Below are 25,968 nucleotides of genomic sequence, written 5' to 3' on the forward strand. Positions count from 1 at the left end.
TATGAAGACCTACAAGACCTTTTAGAACTAACACCCAAAAAACATGTCCTTTTCATTATAGGGGACTGGAATGCAAAAGTAGGAAGTCAAGAAACCCCTGGAGTAACAGGCAAATTTGGCTTTGGAATACAGAATGAAGCAGGGCAAAGACTAATAGAGTTTTGCCAAGAAAATGCACTGGTCATAACAAACACCCTCTTCCAACAACACAAGAGAAGACTCTACACATGGACATCACCAGATGGTCAACATCGAAATCAGATTGATTATATTCTTTGCAGCCAAAGATGGAGAAGCTCTATACAGTCAGCAAAAACAAGACCAGGAGCTGACTGTGGCTCAGACCATGAGCTCCTTATTGCCAAATTCAGACTTAAATTGAAGAAAGTAGGGAAAACCACTAGACCATTCAGATATGATCTAAATCAAATCCCTTATGATTATACAGTGGAAGTGAGAAATAGATTTAAGAGATTAGATCTGATAGATAGAGTGCCTGATGAACTATGGACGGAGGTTCATGACATTGTACAGGAGACGGGGATCAAGACCATCCCCATGGAAAAGAAATGCAAGAATGCAAAATGGCTGTCTGGGGAGGCTTTACAAATAGCTGTGAAAAGAAGAGAAGTGAAAAGCAAAGGAGAAAAGGAAAGATATAAACATCTGGATGCAGAGTTCCAAAGAAGAGCAAGAAGAGATAAGAAAGCCTTCTTCAGTGATCAATGCAAAGAAATAGAGGAAAACAACAGAATGGGAAAGACTAGAGATCTCTTCAAGAAAATCAGAGATACCAAAGGAACATTTCATGCAAAGATGGGCTCGATAAAGGACAGAAATGGTATGGACCTAACAGAAGCAGAAGATATTAGGAAGAGATGGCAAGAATACACAGAAGAACTGTAAAAAAAGATCTTCACGACCCAGATAATCACGATGGTGTGATCACTGGCCTAGAGCCAGACATCCTGGAATGTGTAGTCAAGTGGGCCTTGGAAAGCATCACTACGAACAAAGCTAGTGGAGGTGATAGAATTCCAGTTGAGCTATTCCAAATCCTGAAAGATGATGCTGTGAAAGTGCTGCACAATATGCCAGCAAATTTGGAAAACTCAGCAGTGGCCACAGGACTGGAAAAGGTCAGTTTTCATTCCAATCCCAAAGAAAGGCAATGCCAAAGAATGGTCAAACTACCGCACAATTGCACTCATCTCACACGCTAGTAAAGTAATGCTCAAAATTCTCCAAGCCAGGCTTCAACAATATGTGAACCGTGAACTTCCTGATGTTCAAGCTGGTTTTAGAAAAGGCAGAGGAACCAGAGATCAAATTGCCAACATCCACTGGATCATAGAAAACTGGATCATAGAAAAAGCAAGAGAGTTCCAGAAAACCATCTATTTCTGCTTTATTGACTATGGCAAAGCCTTTGACTGTGTGGATCACAATAAACTGTGGAAAATTCTGAAAGAGATGGGAATACCAGACCACCTGACCTGCCTCTTGAGAAACCTGTATGCAGGTCAGGAAGCAACAGTTAGAACTGGACATGGAACAACAGACTGGTTCCAAATAGGAAAAGGAGTACATCAAGGCTGTATATTGTCACCCTGCTTATTTAACTTATATGCAGAGTACATCATGAGAAACGCTGGGCTGGAAGAAACACAAGCTGGAATCAAGATTGCTGGGAGAAACATCAATAACCTCAGATATGCAGATGACACCACCCTTATGGCAGAAAGTGAAGAGGAACTAAAAAGCCTCTTGATGAAGGTGAAAGAGGAGAGTGAAAAAGTTGGCTTAAAGCTCAACATTCAGAAAACGAAGATTATGGCATCTGGTCCCATCACTTCATGGGAAATAGATGGGGAAACAGTGGAAACAGTGTCAGACTTTATTTTTTGGGGCTCCAAAATCACTGCAGATGGTGACTGCAGCCATGAAATTAAAAGATGCTTACTCCTTGGAAGGAAAGTTATGACCAACCTAGATAGCATATTCAAAAGCAGAGACATTACTTTGCCAACAAAGGTTTGTCTAGTCAAGGCTATGGTTTTTCCTGTGGTCATGTATGGATGTGAGAGTTGGACTGTGAAGAAGGCTGAGCGCTGAAGAATTGATGCTTTTGAACTGTGGTGTTGGAGAAGACTCTTGAGAGTCCCTTGGACTGCAAGGAGATCCAACCAGTCCATTCTGAAGGAGATCAGCCCTGGGATTTCTTTGGAAGGAATGATGCTAAAGCTGAGACTCCAGTACTTTGGCCACCTCATGCGAAGAGTTGACTCATTGGAAAAGACTCTGATGCTGGGAGGGATTGGGGGCAAGAGGAGAAGGGGACAACAGAGGATGAGATGGCTGGATGGCATCACTGACTCGATGGACATGAGTCTGAGTGAACTCCGGGAGTTGGTGATGGACAGGGAGGTCTGTCGTGCTGTGATTCATGGGGTCGCAAAGAGTTGGACACGACTGAGTGACTGATCTGATCTGATCTGATCTGAGCCTTGTTGTCTGTGAGTTGAGGAAATCAAGACACATGACCTAAAATACAAGCCAGAACAGTGGAACAGGTCTGTCTTAGATAATCTTCCCTATAAAAAAGACGGACTTGAATAAAGTAGTAGGTTGTGTCAGATTAGGGAAATTCTTGCATGCCAGGCTCAGAGTAGGTGCTCAGAATATTGGTCCGTTACATCCATGGTACCCTGAAGAGGGCAGAACAGGAGAGAGTGGAGAGTGGAGAATGGGAGACTAGTTAGAAAACTGAAGATGCAATGCCATGCTGGAGGTGATGAGGTCTGAATTAAGAAAGAGAAGAGACAGGACCACAGGTTGCAAGCCTGTCCTTGGATGGCACCTTTGTTAGGGACTGAGTCAACACCCATTCTGATCCAGATACCAAGTCCAGGCTTGAAATGTTCATGGCAGTGAAGAGCATGGAAAGCATGAGACAGAAAGTGGGGATGTGGCAGAGAGCAAGACAGAAATGTGCATGCATGCTAAGTCACTTCAGTTCGGCTCTTGGAGACCCCATGGACTATAGCCTTCCAGGCTCCTCTGTCCATGGGATTCTCCAGGCAAGAATACTGGAGTGGTTGCCATTTCCTTCTCCAGGGGATCTTCCTGACCCAGGGATTGAACCCACATCTCTTATGTCTCCTGCATTGGCAGATGAATTCTTGAAAGGACACATCTAAATGCAATGTGCCAAGTGCTAGCTGCAGTACAAATAGGATGATAATGGGGACAGAGGAAGCAATTTTTGAACTGTGAGTTCCTCCTTTCGCCTTTCCAGATCCACTCTCCACCTTTCTCCACTTTGCTCTCTGACCCGCCCTCCAGGAGGCTGAACTATATGGACCACAGTAGGCTTCTCATCCTTGGCATCTGGCTGTATATCAGAGGGCAAGGGGAGAGAGAGGGCAGAGCATTGATCCCCTTCACTTCCAGAAGTTAACCTTGAGTTAGCCTTGTCCCTCGCCCGAGTCAGTGCCCCTCCTGAGGTGGTCTATTCTACAGGATTCGCCTTCTGGGTTCTGGTTTACCCTTCTCTCCTCCAAGGCCTGACTTATGACAGCTCTGCAATTACGATCCCCTTTCTTATGCCCCAGCTGTAACTCTGTAATTCATTCCTTTATTCCAGTTTGATTATATTAATATCTCTAACTCTTGGTGGGACTCTCACTGGTATATGCTGGACCTTTGAAATAAGAATTTGCAAGTCTTCTGGACTTTTTCCCTTAGTAAACTATGAGCTCTTCTATGAGAAGTTATGTCTTGTCAATCTTAGTTCTGTTTCTCCCCAGCTTCACTGTTTACCAAGATTTCCATTCACAGTGGTTGTTCATTGTTTGTTAGAAGATGTTAATTTCTCCTCAGTCACAACCGTTTCTTTGACCCTAGCTGGTCCTGTTTGGCTCAGTCAATCACAAATATTCCCCTCTGAGTCTATGTCCCTGGCAGGATGACCAAGGCAAGGAGCTAAAGCTTCATTTTCTCTTTCACCTTCTGGCTGTTCTTAATTCACTGTTTCTTAATCAAGAAGCTAAGTGTTCCCACTAAGGCCTTTTCCTGCCCAATACCCCAAAGGGTACAGATTTCACTTCAATGTCAGATGCATGTGACCTCAGAAAAGACCCTAAATCTCTGTCATAATTTCCAAGATTGCAAAATCAAGATAAAACTAATACCAACTTTATGAGTGGCTGGAAGAATAAAAACAAATGTGATGTTTCATAGAATTTACTGTCTTTCTCATGAAATATATCAGTGACTTGAAATAACAAGCATTCTCTCCACCCCCGCTCTACTTTCTTTGACTGTTTTCATGAGGTAAATACGGCATTAAAACATCGAGCACAATCATAATAACAACTGACATTTCCTGAGTACTTTTCTCCCTGCCAGGAACTATTCTAAGCACTTATATATGTCATTTCATTTAATCTCCATAAGAACCATATATGATAGAGTCTTCTTTATCCCAATTTTACAGATGAGGAAAAACAAGGCACAAAGAGATGAAGTGACTTGCTCAAGGTCAGGAGCTGGAATTGAAACCTAGGAAACTCCATCCAAAGTCAGTAAGCTGTTAACCCTTAGCTTACCCAGTCTCATTCCTTTACATTGCCTGTGACATATGTGAAGACAAATCATATAGACTGGCCAGAGTTAATGAACTATCATGGGGAAATTATTAAGGGACTGAGAGTAAAGTTTGCACGTGTGGAAATTCTTGCAAATTAAACTTCAGCTCAGGTGTTGCACTCCAAAATTCAAATTCAATCCATTGTGTCTGGTTAACTGAACAGCATTCTTAGTATCTCAGTGTTGTCAAAGACACGTATTCTAGCCAGAGACTCACCTGAACTTAGCGCATGCTCCACTTCTTGCATGATCACCCCAGGGGAGGTGGTGGTGGTCTCCATGTCTATCAGTATACAGGTCACTTTGGGGGGCACAGTTGCTTGAGGCGTGGCCTCTGTGGGCACTGACTCAGACGAGGCATGTGAAGTAGGTGTGAGAGTAGAGCTGTGCTCCTCCGTGTGGGACTCCGGTGTGGTTGGGGCTCCTGTGGGCTCGGTGCTGGTCTCAGCAGAGCTGTGGCTGGTGCTGATGGAGGCAGATGGAACCTCAGGTGGTGAGGTTGACGGGGGTAAGGGCGATGAGGCTGGCGCTTGAGGGGAGGTGAGTGTGGGAGACTCAGCAGGGGGCTGTGATCCTGTAGTGGGCACGCCAGCCTCTGGAGTGTCTGAGCTGTGTTCCTCAGGCGTGGGTGTTAAGTGGACCCCACCACTTGTTGGTGAAGGGTCTGTGCCCTCCCAGTTGGAGGCAGGGCTGGTGGACTGCTCTTCTCTGGGCTCTGTGGAGATGTTCTTTGTGGATAGAGATGTCGGGACAGGTGTTGGATCTAGGAGGACTGAGCTGTTGGATGGGCCACTGGTAGGGGAGGCAGGAGGACTTTGCGGAGAGCTGGTCCAGATGGCTGTCGGTGTGGTGGTCTCTGCCAGAAGAGAATCAGTAGAGGGGATGGATGCAGACACGCTCTGTAGCCTCAGCCCTGTAGAAGAGCCAGGACAAAAGTGGTTAATGTGTGAAACAGTGCACGGCAAGGCTGTGTTACAGTATTTTCACAGGTCTTTCTCATTTTACACTGTGCCTCTGTAATTGTGAAGGTGACTTTAAAAATATTTTCATCCCACTAATTGCTCTCTCCTCCCTTGGTGACTATCAGTAGGAACCAGCCTGAAAGCTCAGCAGGAGCAATTAGTGGGTCAGTATGCACAAGTTCAGCCAATACATGGCCTGAACTAGCCTTGTCTGTGCTTGCTTGAAGCCATGCCCTTAAATACTGAGACGCTCTGCCGAAGTGACTTTATGAGAATCTGTCTGGACTGTTAAAGGGGTTGTTCCACAAGGCCTGCAGGGATGCCCAGCCTATGTGATGGGTTTGGGGAAGGGCAAAGCTGGTGGAGCTCACTGATTGGCTCTTCCTTGCCACGGGTGCTCACTGATTGGTTGCTCCCTGCTTCAGGGTTCTGAGCTCTGCAACCTGGCACAGGGATGCAAGGATTATGGGCTTGCCCTCTTAGGCGAATAAAGGTGTGAGCACATTTCCTGTGAAAGAGGAAAGGGGGAGGGCCCCGATTAAAAGCTGAGAAGAGGAAGGAATCTGAAGTTTGGAAATATTTTCTGAGACTAGGACCTGGTTCTCCCAAATTTGAGCCTGGGGTCTTTATTTTCATGTTGTTTTGCCATTTTTTTTCATATTTTGTAAAATTTTGGAATTAGTTTCCTTTCTTCTGTCTTCCCTACCTCCATTTATCCCATTCAGTTTCATTCATTTATTCAAGTATTTAATAAATGGCTTCTATGTACTTGTACTATGCTAGACACTGAGTTTATGATTTCACTTTTTATGTAGCACATCTCTCAATTGCCCCTCCACACCCCTTACCATTTCCCAACAAGCTTTTCCCGTGGTCATTTCCATCTCAGTGGATGGCAAGGCCTTTCGATCAGTTACTCAGTTAAAAATCCAAATATCATCCTTAATGCCTCTCTTTCCCTCACTGCCCCTCCTCCATCCAACCACCAGCAAATCATGATGACTGTACCTAGAAAATAGATCTGAATCCAGTCACTCCCTGCCACCTCCCTTATCATCTCAACATCACCTGAGCCACCAGTCACTTGTCTACATAACTGCCACCATCTCTTAATTGGTCTGCTAGCTTCCAGATTTCCTCCTTTCAGTCTACTTTTCACATAGCAGCCAGTGTAATATTTTAAAGTGATAAATCAAACTGATTTAAGCTGATCAAAACCCTTCCAAGGTTATGCTTAGAAGAAAATCCAAAACTATTCCCTTTCATCATTCCATGTTCTCATCATTCTGGTTAATCTCTATTCAAATGTTAACCTCCTCCTTAGACGAATCTTCCCAGACAGTCCTAGCCAAAGTCATTCCTATTTCAGCCCCTTGCTTATGTTTTTCAAGGTTTAAAAAAATTTTTTGTGTTAAAATATACATTTAATGTTTTAACCATTTTTGAAGTGTATAGTTCATTGGCCCCAAGTACATTTTCATTATTGTTCAACAATCACCATCATCCATCTCCAGAACTTTTTTATCTTCCCAAACTGTACCCATGAAAAAATAACTCTCTATTTTCCCCTTTCCCCAGTCCCTGGAAACCACTATTTTACTTTATATCTCTTGAATTTGACTGCTTTAGGTACCTCATATAAATAGAATCATACAATACTTGTCCTTTTGTTTCTGGCTTATTTCACTTACTAGCAAAATATCATTAAAGTTCATCCATGTTATAGCGCATGCCAGAATTTCCTTCCTTCTGAAGGCTAAATAATATCCCATTGCAGACACCACCTTTTGTTTATTCATTCATCCAGCAATGGCCACTTGGGCTGCTTCCACCTTTTGGTTATTGTGAGTAGTGTACACTCATAGGTGTACAAATATCTGTTTGGGACTATGCTTTCAATTGTTTGGGGTCTATGCCACCTCATGTGAAGAGTTGACTCATTGGAAAAGACTCTGATGCTGGGAGGGATTGGGGGCAAGAGGAGAAGGGGAAGACAGAGGATGAGATGGTTGGATGACATCACTGACTTGATGGACGTGAGTCTGAGTGAACTCCCGGAGTTGGTGATGGACAGGGAGGCCTGGCGTGCTGCAATTCATGGGGTCGCAAAGAGTCAGACACGACTGAGCGACTGATCTGATCTGATCTGAAAGAATTCACCTGTCAAGCAGGAGACACAGGTTCGATCCCTGGGTTGGGAAGATCCTCTGGAGAAGGAAAGGGCAACTCACTCCAATATTCTTGCCTGGCAAATCCTATGGACAGAGGAGTCTGGTGTGTTACAGTCCTTGGGGTTGCAAGAGTTAGACATGACTTAGTGGCTAAATCCCCACACATAGTAATTCTATGTTTAATGTTTTGAGGAACCACCACATCTTTTGCTCTTTTTTGTTTTTCATAAAGTTAATAAAATAAAATCGTTTCTTCCTGAAACTACATATTATTTATCTGCCTATTATATCTCTCTTCCACTAGAAGGTAAGCTCCATGATGGTGCGGGGACCTGGTCTTACTCACTGTTGTTTCCTCTAGGCCTAGAAGAGTGCCTAGGTCATTGTAACCGCTCAATAAGTACTTGTGGGAAGGAGAAAGGAAAGAAATAAGGGAGGGAGGGAGGGAAAAAAGGAGGGAGGTAAAGAAGGAGAGTGTAAAAATGAACTAACTTAAGAACTTCATTTAAAAAAATACACAAAATTTCTGTACTCCTTTCTATGCATCACTGGGTATGGCCACATCCACCATGGCTGCCTGGGTCTAGTTGCCTACCTGCTGTTATTTGAAGGTAGGGACCTTGCTGAAAATGTCAGCCTCTGTCCTCTGCCACGCATACATGGATGCCTGGTGTCTTGTTAGTGCGTGCATGCTCAGTCACTCAGTTGTGTCTGACGCTTCGTGACTCCATGGGCTATAGCCTGCCAGGCTCTTCCAGGCAAGAATACTGGAGTGGGTTACCATGACCCCTCCAGGGGATCTTCCTCACCCGGGGATTGAACCCTCATCTCTTACATCTCCTGCATTGGCAGGCGGGTTCTTCACCACTACACCACCTGGGAAGCCTAATGTCTTGTTAGGTCTGCAATTATTTAATTCTCTAAACTCTGAGGTGATGTCCTTGGGGGTAGCATTAGGTAACAGTCAAACATGATCAAGATGCATAAGGAAAAAAACATGGGCTAGATTTTAGCACAGAGGGAGGGAGAAAAGAGGGATGCAGAGGGATGTAGGCCTTCAGCTGTGTGACGGGCTCAGTAGCTGATGGAAAGTTGTGCTGCAGAATCTAACCCGAAAACACAGTTTTCTCAATATTTAAGTTGAATTGAACACTTTGATTGTTGTCAAAATAATTGGTTTTATTTTATTTAAAAGGAGTTGGTGAAGACCATAAACTATAGGAGAGTTACTCTTTTAGTAAACAGGTATACAGACCTCCCAAATTAGTCCACGTTACAGTGGCGGACTTTGGCAGCTGTGAAGTCTCAACAATTTCAGGATGAATGCAGGTCATGAGGTCTTTGAAACAGGGACCAAACAATACTTGGAACAAATATTATGAAAACATTGAATCTTCCTATGTGACCTTAGAACCTACTGGCTCTGCATCCTCGTAGCTCTGGTGACTCATTAAAGATTCTGAGGCCAAAAAAAATGGACAACATTTAACTACTATTTAGTATCATATAATAGATATGTAGATGGAGGTAGACAGAGACTTTGTCTGGCAGCTAAGTCAGTCTTAGAAATCTGCAATGAATGAGCAATGTCATCTATTATATACAAAGGAGCACAACTTCGTTCAATCATTCAAGCTTTTATTGAGTAGTTTCTAATTCCCTGACCTTGTCTTCAGAGAATTCACTATTTAGCAGGACAGAAAGGACACCCGACTCTGTGTAATATGATATGATCAGCACATTATGGAAGTAAAAGCAAGTTGCAATGGGAGACCAAAGGAAAGATGAATAGATGAAAGATGAATACCATTCCACGGTATGGGGACCGTGGAATGCGAAAATGTACAAAGTCATTTTCAAATGACATTTAGAAAAGTCACAGAAGAGATGACCTTTGAGTTGGTTTGGAAAGGATGAGAACACACAAGATGCCAGTAAAGTATATGATGTTCAGGCTGACAGCTGCACTGTCATTTTCAGGGGAGCTAAGAGCTGTACTATGGCAATCATCATAGTGCTGAAAAGGACATGTTCCAAGTGTGGTGGCTGGAGACACCCATTTTCTTGTTTAACCCTGACTAATATACTTTCATAACTCCTGCCCTTCCTGCTTCCAAAGAGGAATGTGGTGGATGTTAATTTCCCATGACTACCTACTTAGCACTTCAAGTATTTTATGGTCTAGTTCAGATGATTCTTACCCCTAACAAACAACAATGTGTAGAAGTTGCGGGCCAACACTGGTCATCTTCACGTAAACAAGGCATTAAAGCCTCTGATTTGCCTAATTTGATGGTACATTCCATATGACTCTGAGTACATGAGGCTGGGTCTTCTTTCAGGTTGAAGATATCCAAAGCTTAGGTGCCATGACTACCCTAGAGAATGCTTGCTGTCCTAGTTGGCTCAGGCTGCCAGAACAAAAATATCATGGACTAAGCGGCTTTAACAATAGCAATTTACTTCTCACAGTTGGGAGGCTGAGAAGTCCGATTAGGTTGTAGACCAGTTCAGGTTCTAGCAAGAGCGCTGCATCTGAGCTTGTAAGCGGCAACCTTCTAGCTGCGTCTTCACATGGCCCTTCCTCAGTATCTGCTGGGAGGTGTGGAGAAAGCTCTCTGGTGTCTTTTCTTATAAGGACACTAATCCCATGATGAGAGCTCTATCTTCGTCTAATCCTAATTACTTCCCCAAAGCTCCATCTTCAAATGCTATCACATTGGCTTCAACACTGAGAATCACAGAGACAGTCTAAGAAAACAACATTTCTGCTTTCTCATATGTAGGACTTTTGTTTTCACAGGAAGATCAAATTGATTAAGTCAGACAGCCAAGGATGTATCCCAGGATTTCAAAACTATTTTTAGTGCTGAAGAAAAGGTCTAGGTGACACATGATTATGACCCCTCATTGGATAAATGAGGGAACAGACAGGGGAGAGGAAGTGATGTAATTGACCTTACCCATCTAAGAAGAGATGTTGAGCAGTGCTGCCTGAAGAAAATCATGTAGAGACAGGCTCAGAATTAGAATTCCCCACCACCACTCTGTGCCTAGTCTCGGAAAGACCTCAAAAAGGCCTATAGAATACACTCTAGCAACTATCATTACAGAGTAAGCAAGGAGGAGCCCATGTTAAAATAAGCCAAGAAGTTAAAATAATGTGCCAACAAGGGCGTATTAGCACAGGGATCTATACCCAATATTTTGTAATAATCTATATCAGAAAAGAATCTGAAAAGGAATAGATACATGGATAATTGAATCACTTAACTGTGTATTTGAAACTACTATGATGTTATAAATCAACCATACTTCAGAAGAAGTCATTAAAATGGAAAAAAAGCAAAAAAAAAAAAAAGACAAAGAAGGAAAGAAAGTGAAGTCACTCAGTCGTGTCCGACTCTTTGCGATCCCGTGGACTGTAGCCTACCAGGTTCCTCCGTCCGTGGGATTCTCCAGGCAAGAGTACTGGAGTGGGTTGCCATTTCCTTCTCCAGAAAAAAACAAACATCCCCCCAAAATAATGCAGTGCCCCATAAATTTTCCCACCCAAAGTAGCGCCACTTTCCTCTGAAGAAAAGAATTAGTTCCAATATTTTCTTGAGAAAATGGCAGAGTAAACAGAATGAAGACACTGGCTCTATTATTCTCTAAATTAGAGGTGACTTTGCCACACACCATGTCCCTGCCCAGGCAGGGACAGGCTCACGTGTCTGAAATGAAGTGACTCAAGGAAGGAAATCTCTTATACTTGGCTCAAGTGAGAGATCCAGGGGTCCGATGGCTACAAGTACGACTTAATCTGAAATTCTTCCTTGTAAATGTACAAACGGAAGTCCTTCCTGAAGTTTGGTTGGGTTGAAAGTTTTTTGTGGCAAGAACAGCCAATAGTGCTATTCTCTCAATTTGTCCCACTCTCTTCTTCCCCTTCTGTGTCCACAGATCGGTTCTCTGTGTCTGAGTCTCTATTCTTGTCCTGCAAAGAGGTTCATCAATATCATTTTTCTAGACTCCATACATACGTGTGAATATACGATATTTGTTGTTCTCTTTCTGACTTACTTCACTCTGTAAGACAGACCACTATAGAGCACCGGGAGCTCCGTTCGGTGCTCTGTAATGACCTGGAGGGGTGCGATAGGGGATGGGGTGGGAGGGAGGCTCAAAAGGAGGGGATTTATGAATACATATAGCTGATTCAGTTTGTTGTACAACAGAAACTAATACATTGTAAAGCAATTATACTCCAATTAAAAAAATAAATTTTAAAATTTTAAAAAGCAAAAAAAAAAAAAAAAAAAAGATTAGCTGGCAGATTGTTGCTCAGAAGAAAAGCAGACTCTTGTTGGATAGATTATGTTTCCATTGTATATTGTCCTTTAATGTGTGAAAACAAAAAAACCATGTCTGACTTGAGCTGGGATTTCCGGCGTTGCTAGGAGGAGAGATTGGCGGCTGATGGCTGGGAGATGTAGGCAAGTCTCCCGGTGCTGAAGGGAATTACAAGATGCTCTAGGGTAGAGTCTGCATTCCGCTTATGTGTTCTTGCCTCCTGTCCGCCTGGGTGTCAAGAACATAGGGCGGCAACATTGGCAGCCGGTGGGCAAGGAGTGCCCTGAACGGTCACCTCTTCCTGGGTCTTATGAGCAGCAAACTGGGCCAGTGCCAAAGTCTCAGGTGGCCTGATTGCCTGTGCTGCTCACCTGTTCTCTACCCCCCCACCCCCCATAACATGTCCTCTCCTGCCCTTGGCTTGTTAAGTACCTGAGAAAACATGTGACAAAGCTTTGGCAAATTCAGTGAAATTTGATCAAAACACAGTCAAGCCCTCTCCTGTGCTGCCAAGTCAGCCTGAGGGGTGCCTTTGCCCGCGGTCTCCGGGGATCGTGCCAGGCCTGCCTGGCAGAGGTCCCAGCCCTGCTGAAGTTCTGCTTGCTAAGGAACTGCTAACAGTTAAGGCCAACTGGACCATATCACTCCCCTTGCAGGGCTGAGGGGTGGAAAGGAAGCCTGCATAGAAGATAAAACTCCAAGACCCCACTGAGATCTAGAAGGCTCTTTGGGATCCAAGCACAGTCTGCCTCTTCAGCCTTGCTCCCCACCAGGCCCGAAAACACATCAGACTTTTCACTGTACTCTATTCCTTCTGCCTAAACAGTTCTTCCTCTCATGCCTGCCTGAGAATCTCCTGTTCATCCTGCCAGTGCTAGCTTAAGAGCCCTTGCTGATTCTCCTGCTAAATCCAACCCCCATGTCCCCATCTCCAGCCTCAAGCCCTCACGTGCTCAGAGCATCTTGTATTTTAACGTCACAACACTGAAATTGTCACGTAACTACATACTTGCTTACGAGAAGCTTTGTTTAATGCGTGACTCCCCTTTAGAATCTAAGATTCACATGGAACAGGGGCTGTAGTGGATTTGCTCCTCACATATCCTTATTATCTGTTCCATAATAGGAGTTCAACTATAAACACATAAATGAATGCTAGAATGAGCTGAGGACACTAGAAGGGTACTGTGCTGACCATTTCACATGCATCATCCCATTCAATCGTAATATCCATTGTTATCTTTTTTCACAGATGACAAAACAGAAGATCAGAAAAGTTATGTATCCGCCCTAAGGTCATGTAGCTAGAACATGCACGGCTGGAGCTTGAACCTGAAACTGTCTGGCTCCAGGCTGATCTTATAACCATCTCACTGTACTGTACTGGGAAATGCAAGGATGTCTTTGAAGGCTGGGCCCCCTGTTTGTAAAGGCAAACAAACACCAGTTTTCCTTTATCTCCCCTAATACATTCTCTAGGGTGGGTCACTAGAGAGGGCTTTAAAAAAATTACATGACTACGTGACCCTTTTTCTTCCCCTTTTATCCTGCTGTAGGCTCTCTAATGGCCTCAGGATAAACTGTGAAGTCCTTGGCACAGTACATAACACCTCTGATGATCTCCCAACCCCACTCTTGGTGAGCCTTGTGATTCTAGTAATCTGAATCAGTGTACATTTCTGAAACACTGGCTGTCTTCTTCCTCCCAGCCTTTGAGTCTGTACTTCTTCCCACCCTGGCTTCCCTCACCCTACCCCAGTCCTGAGAACTCTGGAGCTTTACCTCCTCTATGAAGATTCCCCAACCTGAATGAGCCCTTCTCCTCTGTGTGGCTAATTGTAGCACACATTATACTGAGTCGTTTCTCCCGATGCTTGTCTCCCATCAGACTGGGAACCCTAATAACAGGGACCACAGCATGCTGTTCATGTTCCTGGCAGAGAAAGCGCTTTATAAATATTTAGTAAAACCCTGGATTTTCTACCTTTTGAAAAATGAAAATGTTCTCTGGCTTATCTGTTGGGCCTTGATAGCAGAAATGCATCTTCCTTTCGATTTGTCTTTAAGCTCCATAAAAACTACCAGCTCTGAGGAAATTTTGGATGGCTCTCTAAACAGACTTTTTGCTTGCTTGTTTTCACTTTGGAAATAACAGGAATGTCTTCTTTTTGTGCATGATATAGACCAGAGTTACCAGCTTTTGAAATGCTGGCCTGTCAATCAACTGGCCCAAACACAGGTGGGCCTCACCATCCTGGCACTGAATGGACTACACTTTAGCAAGTGTTGGAGTGGAAGGAATGATACTAAAGCTGAAACTCCAGTACTTTGGCCACCTCATGCGAAGAGTTGACTCATTGGAAAAGACTCTGGTGCTAGGAGGGACTGGGGGCAGGAGGAAAAGGGGAAGACAGAGGATGAGATGGCTGGATGGTATCACCGACTCGATGATTGTAAGTTTGAGTGAACTCCGGGAGTTGGTGATGGATAGGGAGGCCTGGCATGCTGTGATTCATGGGGTCGCAAAGAGTTGGACACGACTGAGTGACTGAACTGAACTGAAGAGTGAGAAAGAGTACAAAAGAATCTTAAAACAATATGTATACTTTAACATATAAGCTAGGCCTTAATGTTGCTTAGGTTGAGCAAAGCTATTGTTTGGATTCCTCACAGCAACAAAAATTCCCCATGGTGTGTTTGGTTGGGCTGCTAAGGGTACCCAACACTCCAGAAGGTTCATCTAACATCTGCAAAACCATTACTAATCACTCTGGTCCAACCATATGGTATCTGAGAGCTCTCATATGTCTAGACAAAATGTATATGCCCCAAAGCCATCAAACTGTGTTTAAGAAGATGCTTGTTTGAAGGAGAAGAGCCACATCCTCCTGAGAGTTTCGTTGGTGGAAATGAGATCCTGTTCTGGTCCCAAAAGAGGAAGAGACCTTCTGTTTTCCAGCCACTGAATCGGAACCTGCAGACATGGAGTATGACTCAGCTTCTCTATCTGGACTCATGTTATCACCAAGCTCCCCGTGGGGGCTGTGCATGCTAATTGACAGAATAACATTTGGGAAGAAAGTTGTGATTTCTGGGGAAGAAAAAAATACAGTACATCATTTAAAAAAATTTTTCTTCTCACCAGAAGCAGCAGCTGTCTTTGTCAGTCAAATGCTCCCCCAAAGTAATTACTTTTAAGTTGCGGGTAGACTGTGGTGGCCTGCCTCAGGAGGAGGCAGTGCTGAGCACAGATGCCAAGAGACACCCGAAATTCTGGAGGAGCCATATTGGGGTGTCTCAGGGTGGCGAGCTAGAGAGAGAGAGACGATGTAGGGAGGGTGAGTGCCTTCTCTTCGGCTGCTTTGTGGTTAAGGTGGGTTCGGGGTGGGTAGCAGGATGGGAGAGGAAAATGACTTGATGCCTCCTTCAGGTTGAGGGGGATCTTCTGAACAACAGCGTTGCCTTCTGCAGCGGGCCTAGTCCCAACACGTGTGGAGCCCAGGGCAAGAGTGCACACGGAGGCCCACACAGAGAACGCGTCCCTGTTACAGACTGGGACGCTGTGTCTGTGCCCAGCCTGTGCTCCACCCGGAACCTGCAGCCTTCTGCGGGGATCCCTCTAGTGACCGGACACTAGGGGGACCAAGGATGTGCTGGGGCAGCACCGACCAAAGCTGGACCTGGGCTCAACTGAACCGAGGATGAAGACTGACCCGGACTCATTTCTCAGCAGCCTTGGTGGGAAGGCTTCGATCCTCCAGGCCTTAGTTTTCTGAAGGGATTTTTCAGGCATTCCTAAGGCAGAGGGGAGGGATGGAGTGTGCAGGGAGCATCTTGAGTGATCCGTGGTGACTGGCTTTAAACAAAGACAGCCCCTCTGGTGACCCATAGCTGAGGCTGTGAGTCTCTCCTCCCCATGCCCACTGCGAGCCACACCCTGTGGTCCAGGGGCCCAATCCAGCTCCCCATCACTCTCCTGTTTGCTAAGTAGGTTACTGAAATTTCCAAAAAAATTTCTCCTGTGAAACTGAAAAGGGAAAAAAAAAAGTCTTTGTGTTCAGGTGTCACAAAATGCAGTGGTTTCTTGTCTGGTCAAAGGTCACACCCTTTCCTTTGCCTTCCCCCACCCACCTCCGCCCTCTAGGTCCAAATCATAATCAAGTCATTTCTCATACTCTGCAGCCACTAGGAAGTATCAGAACTTAAGAAAGTCTGTAGTATGGGTCTGCTTTGATTCTGAACCGTTTCCTTCCGAGGACCTTTGGGAGGCTAGGAATTACTCAAAGGGCTGGGGCCACCCTGGTGCTTTCTCAGCCTAAATGTCCTTGACCACTTCTCCCCACCACTTTGTCTCCAGCTCAGTGGGTGCCCCATCCATGCCTTCTTGGAAATCTGCCCTTGACAGGACAGTGCTGTTGGTGGGGGGATTCCAAGTTGACGCATACAGGCATTCTGACTGGCGAATCTGTAGGCAACCTGACTACTCACAGGGAAATACCCATGAAATGCATTCCCATTTGTCTCACCACCAAAGCTGACCACTGATCACCTAGGAGTCAGGCAAGAGGGCAGGGATGGCTCCAGGGCAGACGCATCTCCCAGACTGGGAATATGACTCAGAGCAAGTTTCCTGGGCTGTGGGAGGGGTGGTGGGAGCTTTCTCAGAGAAGACGAATGACCCATGATATTGATGGGCCTCCTTTCTCCTCCTGCCAACATTTTTCTTCTAAGGGTTTTCAGCAAAGATGCCAGTCAGCACAAATGGTTATGATTCCTAGTTTCTTTAAAAAAAATTTCATGTCCTCTTAAAATATTAAATAGAAATATAACGTATGTATAATAAAATGCATACATCTTAAGTGCATAATCAGTGAATTTTTACACACACACACACATATATATACCTGCATAAGTACCACTAAGATCAAGATACAGAAACTTTCCAGCACCCTGGAAAGTTCCCTCATACTTTCTCACAGACATAATCTTCTGAAGAAAACTTGTTCTGACTTCCATCACTAGAGATTAGCTTTCCCTGTTTTTGAACTTCACATCAATGGAGGCATGCGGTGTGTCCTCTTCCCTGTCTGGATTCTTTCACTCACCATGAGACTCTCTTATGTTGCTGTGTTTTAACAACTCATCACTTCTCATTGCTGATAGCACTCAATTGCATGAATATACCACAATTTGTTACCAAATTATGGTGACTCAGTGGTAGTGAACCTGCCTGCCAATGCAGGAGATTCAGGTTTGATCCCTGGATCAGCAAGATCCCCTGGAGAAGGGAATGGCTACACACTCCAGTATTCTTGCCTGGAAAATTCCATGGACAGAGGAGCCTGGCAGTCTACAGTCCATGGGGTCACAAAGAGTTGGACACGACTGAGCGACTCGGCACAGTCCAACAGAGCACAGCAGCACCACGATTTATTAATCCATTTTACCAGTGGTGCACAGGTGGGCTGTTTCCAGTTTAGGGTTATTATAAATGAAGATGCTTGCTTCACAGCTTCTTAGTTAACATTTCTCCAATGCTTATTAAAAGGCATTAATACTGTAATACTTTTAATACCTATAATACTCTTCAAGTATTAAGTAACTTAATCCTTGCAATAAACCTAGGATAATTTTTATTACCCCCATTTCACAAGTGAGAAAACTGAGGCAGAAGGAGGTTAAAAAACTTCCCAGTATATAGAACTGGAAAGTAGAACTGGGATTCAAACCCTAGAAGGTAGTCTAACTCAATAACCTGTCTTCTTAACCATCTAGCTAATATTAGCTAGACCATTTATTTGCTGCATGACCTTGTGCAAGCCTGTTAATTACTATCTCCTCATTTGCCAACTTGGGATAATAACAGTACCTCCATTCACAGAGCTATTGTAATATAAGGGCTTCCCTGGTGGCTCAGAAGGAAAAGAAATTGCCTGCAATGCAGGAGACCAGGGTTTAATCCCTGGGTCAGGAAGATATCCTGGAGAAGGGGATCACCTTGTTTGCCAACTTGGGATAATACCAGTACTTCCATTCACAGAGTTATTGTGAGGGTTAAATAAATAATCTATATACGGCAGACACTGTTGATTGACTAACCCAATAGTCATTCCCAATCCCCTTCTGCTAGCCTCCTTACTGAAACTATAAAAGCAAAATGCTCCCTTCCTAGCCTCCTTTGTACCCAGAGATGTCTGTGTGCCCCAGTTCCACAAAATGAGGTTGATAAGATATAGGCTAAGGGGCTTCTGGAGAAATTTCACATCCTCATAAAAAGAATATGTAAGAAAGAGAAATTCTCTTGGTGCCTACGTGTCCCTCCCACTTCTTCCCTTTAATGTAGATGTGATGTCTGGCACAGTGGCAACCATCCTGTGAAGCCAAGGATGAAAGTCAACCCACTGGGGAAGATGGAAGTGAAAGACAGAAAGAACCTTTTTCCTTGATGATACAATTGATCTTGCCATGACAGGACTAGAATGTCAAACTTCAGACTTCCTATTAAATAAACAACACATGCCTTTGGGGATTAAGGTATTGTTCAGACTTTGCATTATTAGCAGTATAGATGACAGACCCTGTAAAATGTTTATCACAATGCCAGGCATGAAGTAAGAGCTCAATAAATACTAGGCTACTATGTGGATCTGTTTAATTGGAACCTGGGTCCCAATGCCTTCACCTTCTTTAATCTGCTAATGATTTTCCATAAGCATCCTTAGAGAGACACTATTCCTCCTCCTGGCATCAGCTATGAGCCTTAGGAATGGAGCACCCCTGACATTCTTCAACAGAGCAATGAGCAACTGGACCTGTCAGTGTTCCCGGATGTATTCTCTAGGCTGAGCTGCCTCAAAAACCCACAGAACGTATCAGAAAAAAAAAAAAAAAAAAGCTAAATGTGATTTGTATTTTTCCACCTTATTAAAAAATACAGTTCAGAAAGTTTGTGGGACAATTTTCAGCATGTCTATTTTTTTCAAATTGGAGGATAATTAGTTTATAATGTTGTGTTAGTTTCTGTTGTACAACATGTATCAGCTATATTCTTGAGCCTCCCTCCCAATCTCCTCATCCTTCCCCTCTAGGTCATCACAGAGCACTGGCTGAGCTCCCTGTGCTATATAGCAGCTTCCCACTAGCTATCTGTCTTACACATGGTCACTTTCTCAAATGGTCCCACCCTCTCCTTCCCCCGCGTGTCCATACATCTGTTCTCTATGTCTGGGTCTCTGTTCCTGCCCTGCAGATAGGTTCATGAGTACATTTTTCTAGATTCCATATATATGGTTAACATATGATTTTTGTTTTTCTTTTTCCGACTTACTTCACTCTGTATGACCGACTCTAGGTTCATCCACCTCACTGCAGGTGACCCGATTTCATTCCTTTTTATGGCCAAGTAATATTCCATGGTATGTATGTACCACAACTTCTTTACCCATTAATTGGTTGATGGACATCTTGGCTGCTTCCATGACCTGGCTATTGTAAACAGTGCCTCAGTGAACATTGGGTACATGTGTCTTTTTGAACTATGGTTTTCTCAAGTATATGCCCAGTAGTGGGATTGCTGGATCATATGCTAGTTTTATTCCTAGTTTCTTAAGGAATCTCCATACTATTCTCCATAGTGGCTGTATCAATTTACATTCCCACCAACAGTGCAAGAACACAGTCTTGATAAGAATACACTTGTGACTAGGTGACTGCAGCAGGCTGAGGAAGTAGAACAAAGACCCCTCAACAACAATCAGGGACCCCGGACTTGTTATTGTTACACGAGCTGGCCCACCTTGGTCAGAGCCATGAGATGTAAGTTAGACACACTCAGTAGAATGGCAACCTACTCTTGATTTAAAATTTTCAGCATCACTTAGCAATTTATTTTTAAAAAATTCAGTTTTTGTTTGTCTAGGTCCAATTCAACAAATAAGTATTGAGTGCTCTGACCAAGGCACCCAGGTATCTAGGCTATATGGATGAAGCAAACAGGAAGAGAGAGAAATTTGTTTTGTATTTTATATAGGCTTTCTTTTGACAGCTGCAATTTTCCCCTCATGCATGTTAATGCTTGTGGGCCTTTATGTTTGTGTGTGTGTGGTGTGTGTGTGTGTGTGTGTGTGTGGTGTGTGTGTGTGGTGTGTGGTGTGTGTGTGTGTGTGATGTGTGTGTGGTGTGTGTGATGTGTGTGTGGTGTGTGTGGTGTGTGTGTGTGTGGTGTGTGTGGTGTGTGTGTGTGATGTGTGTGTGTGGTGTGTGTGTGTGTGTGTGGTGTGTGTGATGTGTGTGTGGTGTGTGTGTGTGTGTGGTGTGTGTGGTGTGTGTGTGTGGTGTGTGTGTGTGGTGTGTGTGTGGTGTGTGTGTGTGTGTGTGTGGTGTGTGGTGTATGTGTGTGTGTGTGTGTGTGGTGTGTGGTGTGTGTGTGGTGTTTGTGGTGTGTGTGTGTGTGGTGTGTGTGGTGTGTGTGTGATGTGTGTGTGTGGTGTGTGTGTGTGTGTGGTGTGTGTGATGTGTGTGTGTGGTGTGTGTGTGTGTGTGGTGTGTGTGGTGTGTGTGTGTGGTGTGTGTGTGTGGTGTGTGTGTGGTGTGTGTGTGTGTGTGTGTGTGTGGTGTGTGGTGTATGTGTGTGTGTGTGTGTGTGGTGTGTGGTGTGTGTGTGGTGTTTGTGGTGTGTGTGTGTGTGTGTGTGGTATGTGTGTGTGTGTGGTGTGTGTGTGTGTGGTGTGTGTGTGTGGTGTGTGTGTGTGGTGTGTGTGTGTGGTGTGTTTGCGTGTGCTCAGTCCTGTCTGACTCTTTGCAACGCCATGGACTGTACCCACCAGCCTCTTCTGTCCATGGGATTTTCCAGGCAAGAATACTGGAGTTGGTTGCTATTTTCTTCTCCAAGAGATCTTCCTGACCCAGGAATCAAACTCCAGTCTCCTGCATTGCAGGCAGATTCTTTCCTGTCTGAGCCACTCGTATTCATTAATTATCATTTCTACCCTTTAATCCTGTTTCTGCCTTTCAAGCTATCTCCTAAACAGCAAAAACTACACTAAAACTGCAAGTTTAAAAACGTATGGCATCAGAGCAGATTTCCTAGAGTCTAAGGATCTCTGTGGTTTTAGAAAAGGCAGAGGAGCCAGAGACCAAATTGCCAACATCCGCTGGATCATAGAAAAAGCAAGAGAGTTCCAGAAAAACATCTATTTCTGCTTTATTGACTAGGCCAAAGCCTTTGACTGTGTGGATCACAGTAAACTGTGGAAAATTCTGAAAGAGATGGGAATACCAGACCACCTGACCTGACTCTTGAGAAACTTGTATGCAGGTCAGGAAGCAACAGTTAGAACTGGACATGGAACAACAGACTGGTTCCAAATAGGAAAAGGAGTACGTCAAGGCTGTATATTGTCACCCTGCTTATTTAACTTATATGCAGAGTACATCATGACAAACTCTGGACTGGAGGAAACACAAGCTGGAATCAAGATTGCCGGGAGAAATATCAATAACCTCAGATATGCAGATGACACCACCCTTATGGCAGAAAGTGAAGAGGAACTAAAAAGCCTCTTGATGAAAGTGAAAGAGGAGAGTGAAAAAGTTGGCTTAAAGCTCAACATTCAGAAAACGAAGATCATGGCATCTGGTCCCATCACTTCATGGGAAATAGATGGGGAAACAGTGGAAACAGTGTCAGACTGTATTTTTTGGGGATCAAAAATCACTGCAGATGGTGACTGCAGCCATGAAATTACAAGACGCTTACTCCTTGGAAGGAAAGTTATGACCAACCTAGATAGCATATTCAAAAGCAGAGACGTTACTTTGCCAACAAAGGTCCGTCTAGTCAAGGCTATGGTTTTTCCTGTGGTCATGTATGGATGTGAGAGTTGGACTGTGAAGAAGGCTGAGCGCTGAAGAATTGATGCTTTTGAACTGTGGTGTTGGAGAAGACTCTTGAGAGTCCCTTGGACTGCAAGGAGATCCAACCAGTCCATTCTGAAGGAGATCAGCCCTGGGATTTCTTTGGAAGGAATGATGCTAAAGCTGAAACTCCAGTACTTTGGCTACCTCATACGAAGAGTTGACTCATTGGAAAAGATTCTGATGCTGGGAGGGATTGGGGGCAGGAGGAGAAGGGGACAACAGAGGATGAGATGGCTGGATGGCATCACTGACTCGATGGACGTGAGTCTGAGTGAACTCCGGGAGTTGGTGATGGACAGGGAGGCCTGGCGTGCTGCGATTCATGGGGTTGCAAAGAGTCGGACATGACTGAGCGACTGAACTGAACTGAACTGAAGGATCTCTGTCCTCTACAGACATGGAAATGAGAATGAAGCTGCTCCTCACTCAAGTCAAGTTCTAGGCTGGACGTGCAGAGGTAGAATCTGCAGCTCTGAAGTCTACCTGGTTTCATGGGCGTTGAGGCCACCATTCCTTGGATGCACAGCTCTCTTTGAGAACCACTTTCCCTATTGTGGGATTATTAACCCATTTCCCCATAAGGGACCTCAATGCTGTGCTTAGCCTCTCTGCTGAGAGAGCACATTTCCAGAACTAGGCCTGGATGGAAGATGACAGCTGTGGATGGAACCATGTGCAGCAAGACCCTACTCATCACCAGAGGCTCCAGGAGAGGATCTGGTGTTTTACTATCTCCTGGAGTGTGGCCCAAACCCTGATATGCACTCAGAGATGGATGGACCATCTCCAGGGATTGGGAACTGGGTGCCACTTTGTTCCCAAATAAAGAGAAAGGGCCGGAAGAACAGGAATCTGTCATTAGGAAGTTCCAGGTACGTGTGCAAGCTAAGAGCTCACATAAAGATATGAAAAGCACAAGCTAAGGGTGGACACAACCTTGTTTCGGGTTATGTGTGACAAGGGTAATCTATTTACTCTGCAGGGGTGAATCTTCTCTGCAGAAATATGCCTCCTAACGAACAAAATCCACTGAAATTGATATGAGGAACCATGCTTTATGTAAGAGATGTTGTGGGTAATGAATTTTAATCAAATACATTAAGCAATGAGGGGAACAGGCTGTTTGAAGGAATTCCGTGGTGAATCCTTATTTAATGCAATTAATTACCACCTAATTTGTCACCTGTGTAAAGCATGCTGACTTTAATTTGCCTAAAAATCCAGATCTTCTCATGCTCTTGTTCCCTAAGATATTCATGACTCCAGAGGCAGCAGGTTACTCTCCTTACTCACAGAATTCATACCTCGGCTGAAAAGAACATAAATCACTACTCAAGTATACACAGCCACATAAACATCATTTTCAGAGTTGGTTTCATTTGTTAACCAACGTCCAATTGCTGTTACCCTCAGTATCTCTTAAATGCCTGCAGGATCACATCCTCTGCTAGGAAAAGCATCAGCAATGCCAACTGGGGAGGCACCACTGGCACCATTACTGAAGTACAGCATCTTCTGATGAAAATCTCTGGGATCCATTAAAATGCTACTCCACAGCCACTGCTGATAGATGCAATTAAACATGTCAGTCTGGAAGGACAGACTCTGGCTACATGAGCTGACTTGGGTGAACTGAGCAAGATGGATAAAACTTGGCTCTGCTGGTAGCTCAACGTGAAGAATGATTTTGCTTTGGGTTTACTTATTTAGAATACATTTATAAGTGCTGCTGCTTAGAAAAGAATTATTCAAAAACTAACACTGCCTATCCTGTACCTCATGAACCACTTCTTTCATCTATTCGTGGGTTCCCTCTGGCGATGCTGGGATTAGAAAGGGTCCCTCTATATGTACTCAGGCTGAACTGGAGGCAGAAGCAGTTCTACTTCATGGCTTTATTTCAACAGTAATTCCCAGGTATAAATAACCAGCCTGGCGTTCTTCCCTGTGTTCCAGTCCTATAATTCCAGCCTTTTGAGTTTTGCCCTCAAAGTCAGTAAGTCTATCAACTGTGTTTCCTTCCCCATCCAACCAGCTCCTCTGGGTTTATTTTTGTCATCATCCTTCCCTTTATCTGGCCTTCCCTTGTGGCTCAGCTGGTAAGAATCTGTCTGCAATGTGGGAGACCTGGGTTCGATCCCTGGGTTGGGAAGATTCCCTGGAGAAGGGAAAGGCTACCCACTCCAGTATTCTGGCCTGGAGAATTCCATGGAATGTATAGTCATGGGCTTGCAAAGAGTCGGACACGACTGAGCGACTTTCAGTTTCACTTTCCCCTTATCCAAGTTATTTTTATTTATTTCTTTACAACACTATTTACAATAGCCAGGACATGAAAACAACCTAAATATCCTTCAACAGATGAATAGATAAAGAAGATGTGATACATATATACAATGGACTATTACCCAGCCATAAAAAAGGAATGAAACTGGGTCATTTGTAGTGATGTGAATGAACCTAGAGTCTGTCATACAGAGTGAAGTAAGTCAGAAAGAGAAAAACAAATATCATATATTAACTATATGTATGGAATCTAGTAAAGTTGTACTGATGAACCTATTTGTAGGGCAGGAATAGAGACACAAACACAGAGAACAGGCAAGTGGACTTTTGAGGAGGGTAAGGAGAGATGGGACAAAATGAGAGAGTAGCCCTGACAGATATACATTAGCATGTGTAAAACGGATAATTAGTGGAAAGCTGCTGTATAGCACAGGGAGCTCAGCTCGATGTTCTGTGATGACCTAGAGGGGTGGGAGGGAGGTCTAAGAGGGAAGGGATATAGGTATACATATAGCTGATTCACATTGTTGTACAGCAAAAATCAACACAAAATTGTAAAGCAATTATATTCCAATAAAATAAATTAGAATTGCATATATTTAAGGTATACAACATGATGATTAGATAGACATATACACAATGACATGCTTACTATGGTCAGGCAAACTAACATATCATCTTCTCACATAGTTTCCATATGTGGTGTGTGATGAGAACACCTGAAGTCTACTCTCTTAGCAAATTTCCAGAACTCAATACAGTATTATTAACTATATTTGTCATGCTGTACATGAGCTGTTTAGACTTACTCATCCTATAGAAGTGGATCCTCTAGAACTTTGTACCTGTTGATCAATGTCTTTCCGTTGCCCCTCGTTCCCCACCTCTGGTAACCACCACTCTATTCTCTACTATTACTTTTTTAGATTCTACATATAATTGAGCTTATGTCATTTTTTTTTCTTTTTATGTCTGGCTTATTTCACTTAGCATATGTCCTTGAGGTTCATCCACTTTGGGGCAAATGGCATCTTTTTAACCTATTCATCCAAAGTCACAGCTCACATGAAGCAAACCTAGTGTTTGGGTACAGAGATGTCTTTCTAGCAATCCTTTGGGTCTTTTTGTAAGAAGGATCTTATTCCTGTAGATATGGAGGCTACTAAAGGAAGCACTTTGTTTGCATTGTGGTGAAACATTAAGCCACACAATAACACACATAGAGAGAGAGACACACACACCCTTCTAAATGATCCATCGGAAAGGAAGAATTTTTTCTGCCTAGCCAAACATACAAATTCCTCCTGGCTCTAGCCAGAAGAAAATGAGTGGGTCATTTTTTAGTCTGTAGGACAGATGTCTTCATGTCCTTTGGCAGAGGCTATCTGCCAGCCAGACTATGAGGACTGTCTCTCTATCTCAGAGGCTGCTTTTAGCAGACAGATTCACATCTCATCCTAAGAGCATTTATCAACTGTTAGATCTCTGAGGGCTGGAACACAAGCACTTCTCCTTGGTTAGGCTATGGGGCTATAATTGCATTCACAAGTCTTCATCCAGAAAAAAATCAACTTTTTACTAAGTTCTTATCAAATAATAATATATTGAAAAGCCAAAATTATCCTTCACAGGCTCAGGAATAGCAT

The 25,968-nt window shown here is 43.9% G+C and overlaps 1 protein-coding gene across 1 annotated transcript in view; it reads right to left on the reverse strand.

Annotated features, from left to right (window-relative positions):
* PARM1 (prostate androgen-regulated mucin-like protein 1) overlaps positions 1 to 25,968 on the reverse strand; it is a 129,631-nt gene that overhangs the window by 43,584 nt on the left and 60,079 nt on the right. Inside the window, exon 2 of the mRNA XM_086405389.1 lies at positions 4,868 to 5,563. Within this exon, the coding sequence (XP_086261515.1) occupies positions 4,868 to 5,563 (696 nt within the window). The remainder of the gene's footprint in view (positions 1 to 4,867; positions 5,564 to 25,968) is intronic.

This window comes from Bos grunniens, chromosome 6 (genome assembly GCF_055505025.1).
Source record: "Bos grunniens cultivar Pamir isolate PY7600 chromosome 6, Bosgru_T2T1.0, whole genome shotgun sequence".
In the NCBI taxonomy this organism is placed as follows: domain Eukaryota; kingdom Metazoa; phylum Chordata; class Mammalia; order Artiodactyla; family Bovidae; genus Bos; species Bos grunniens.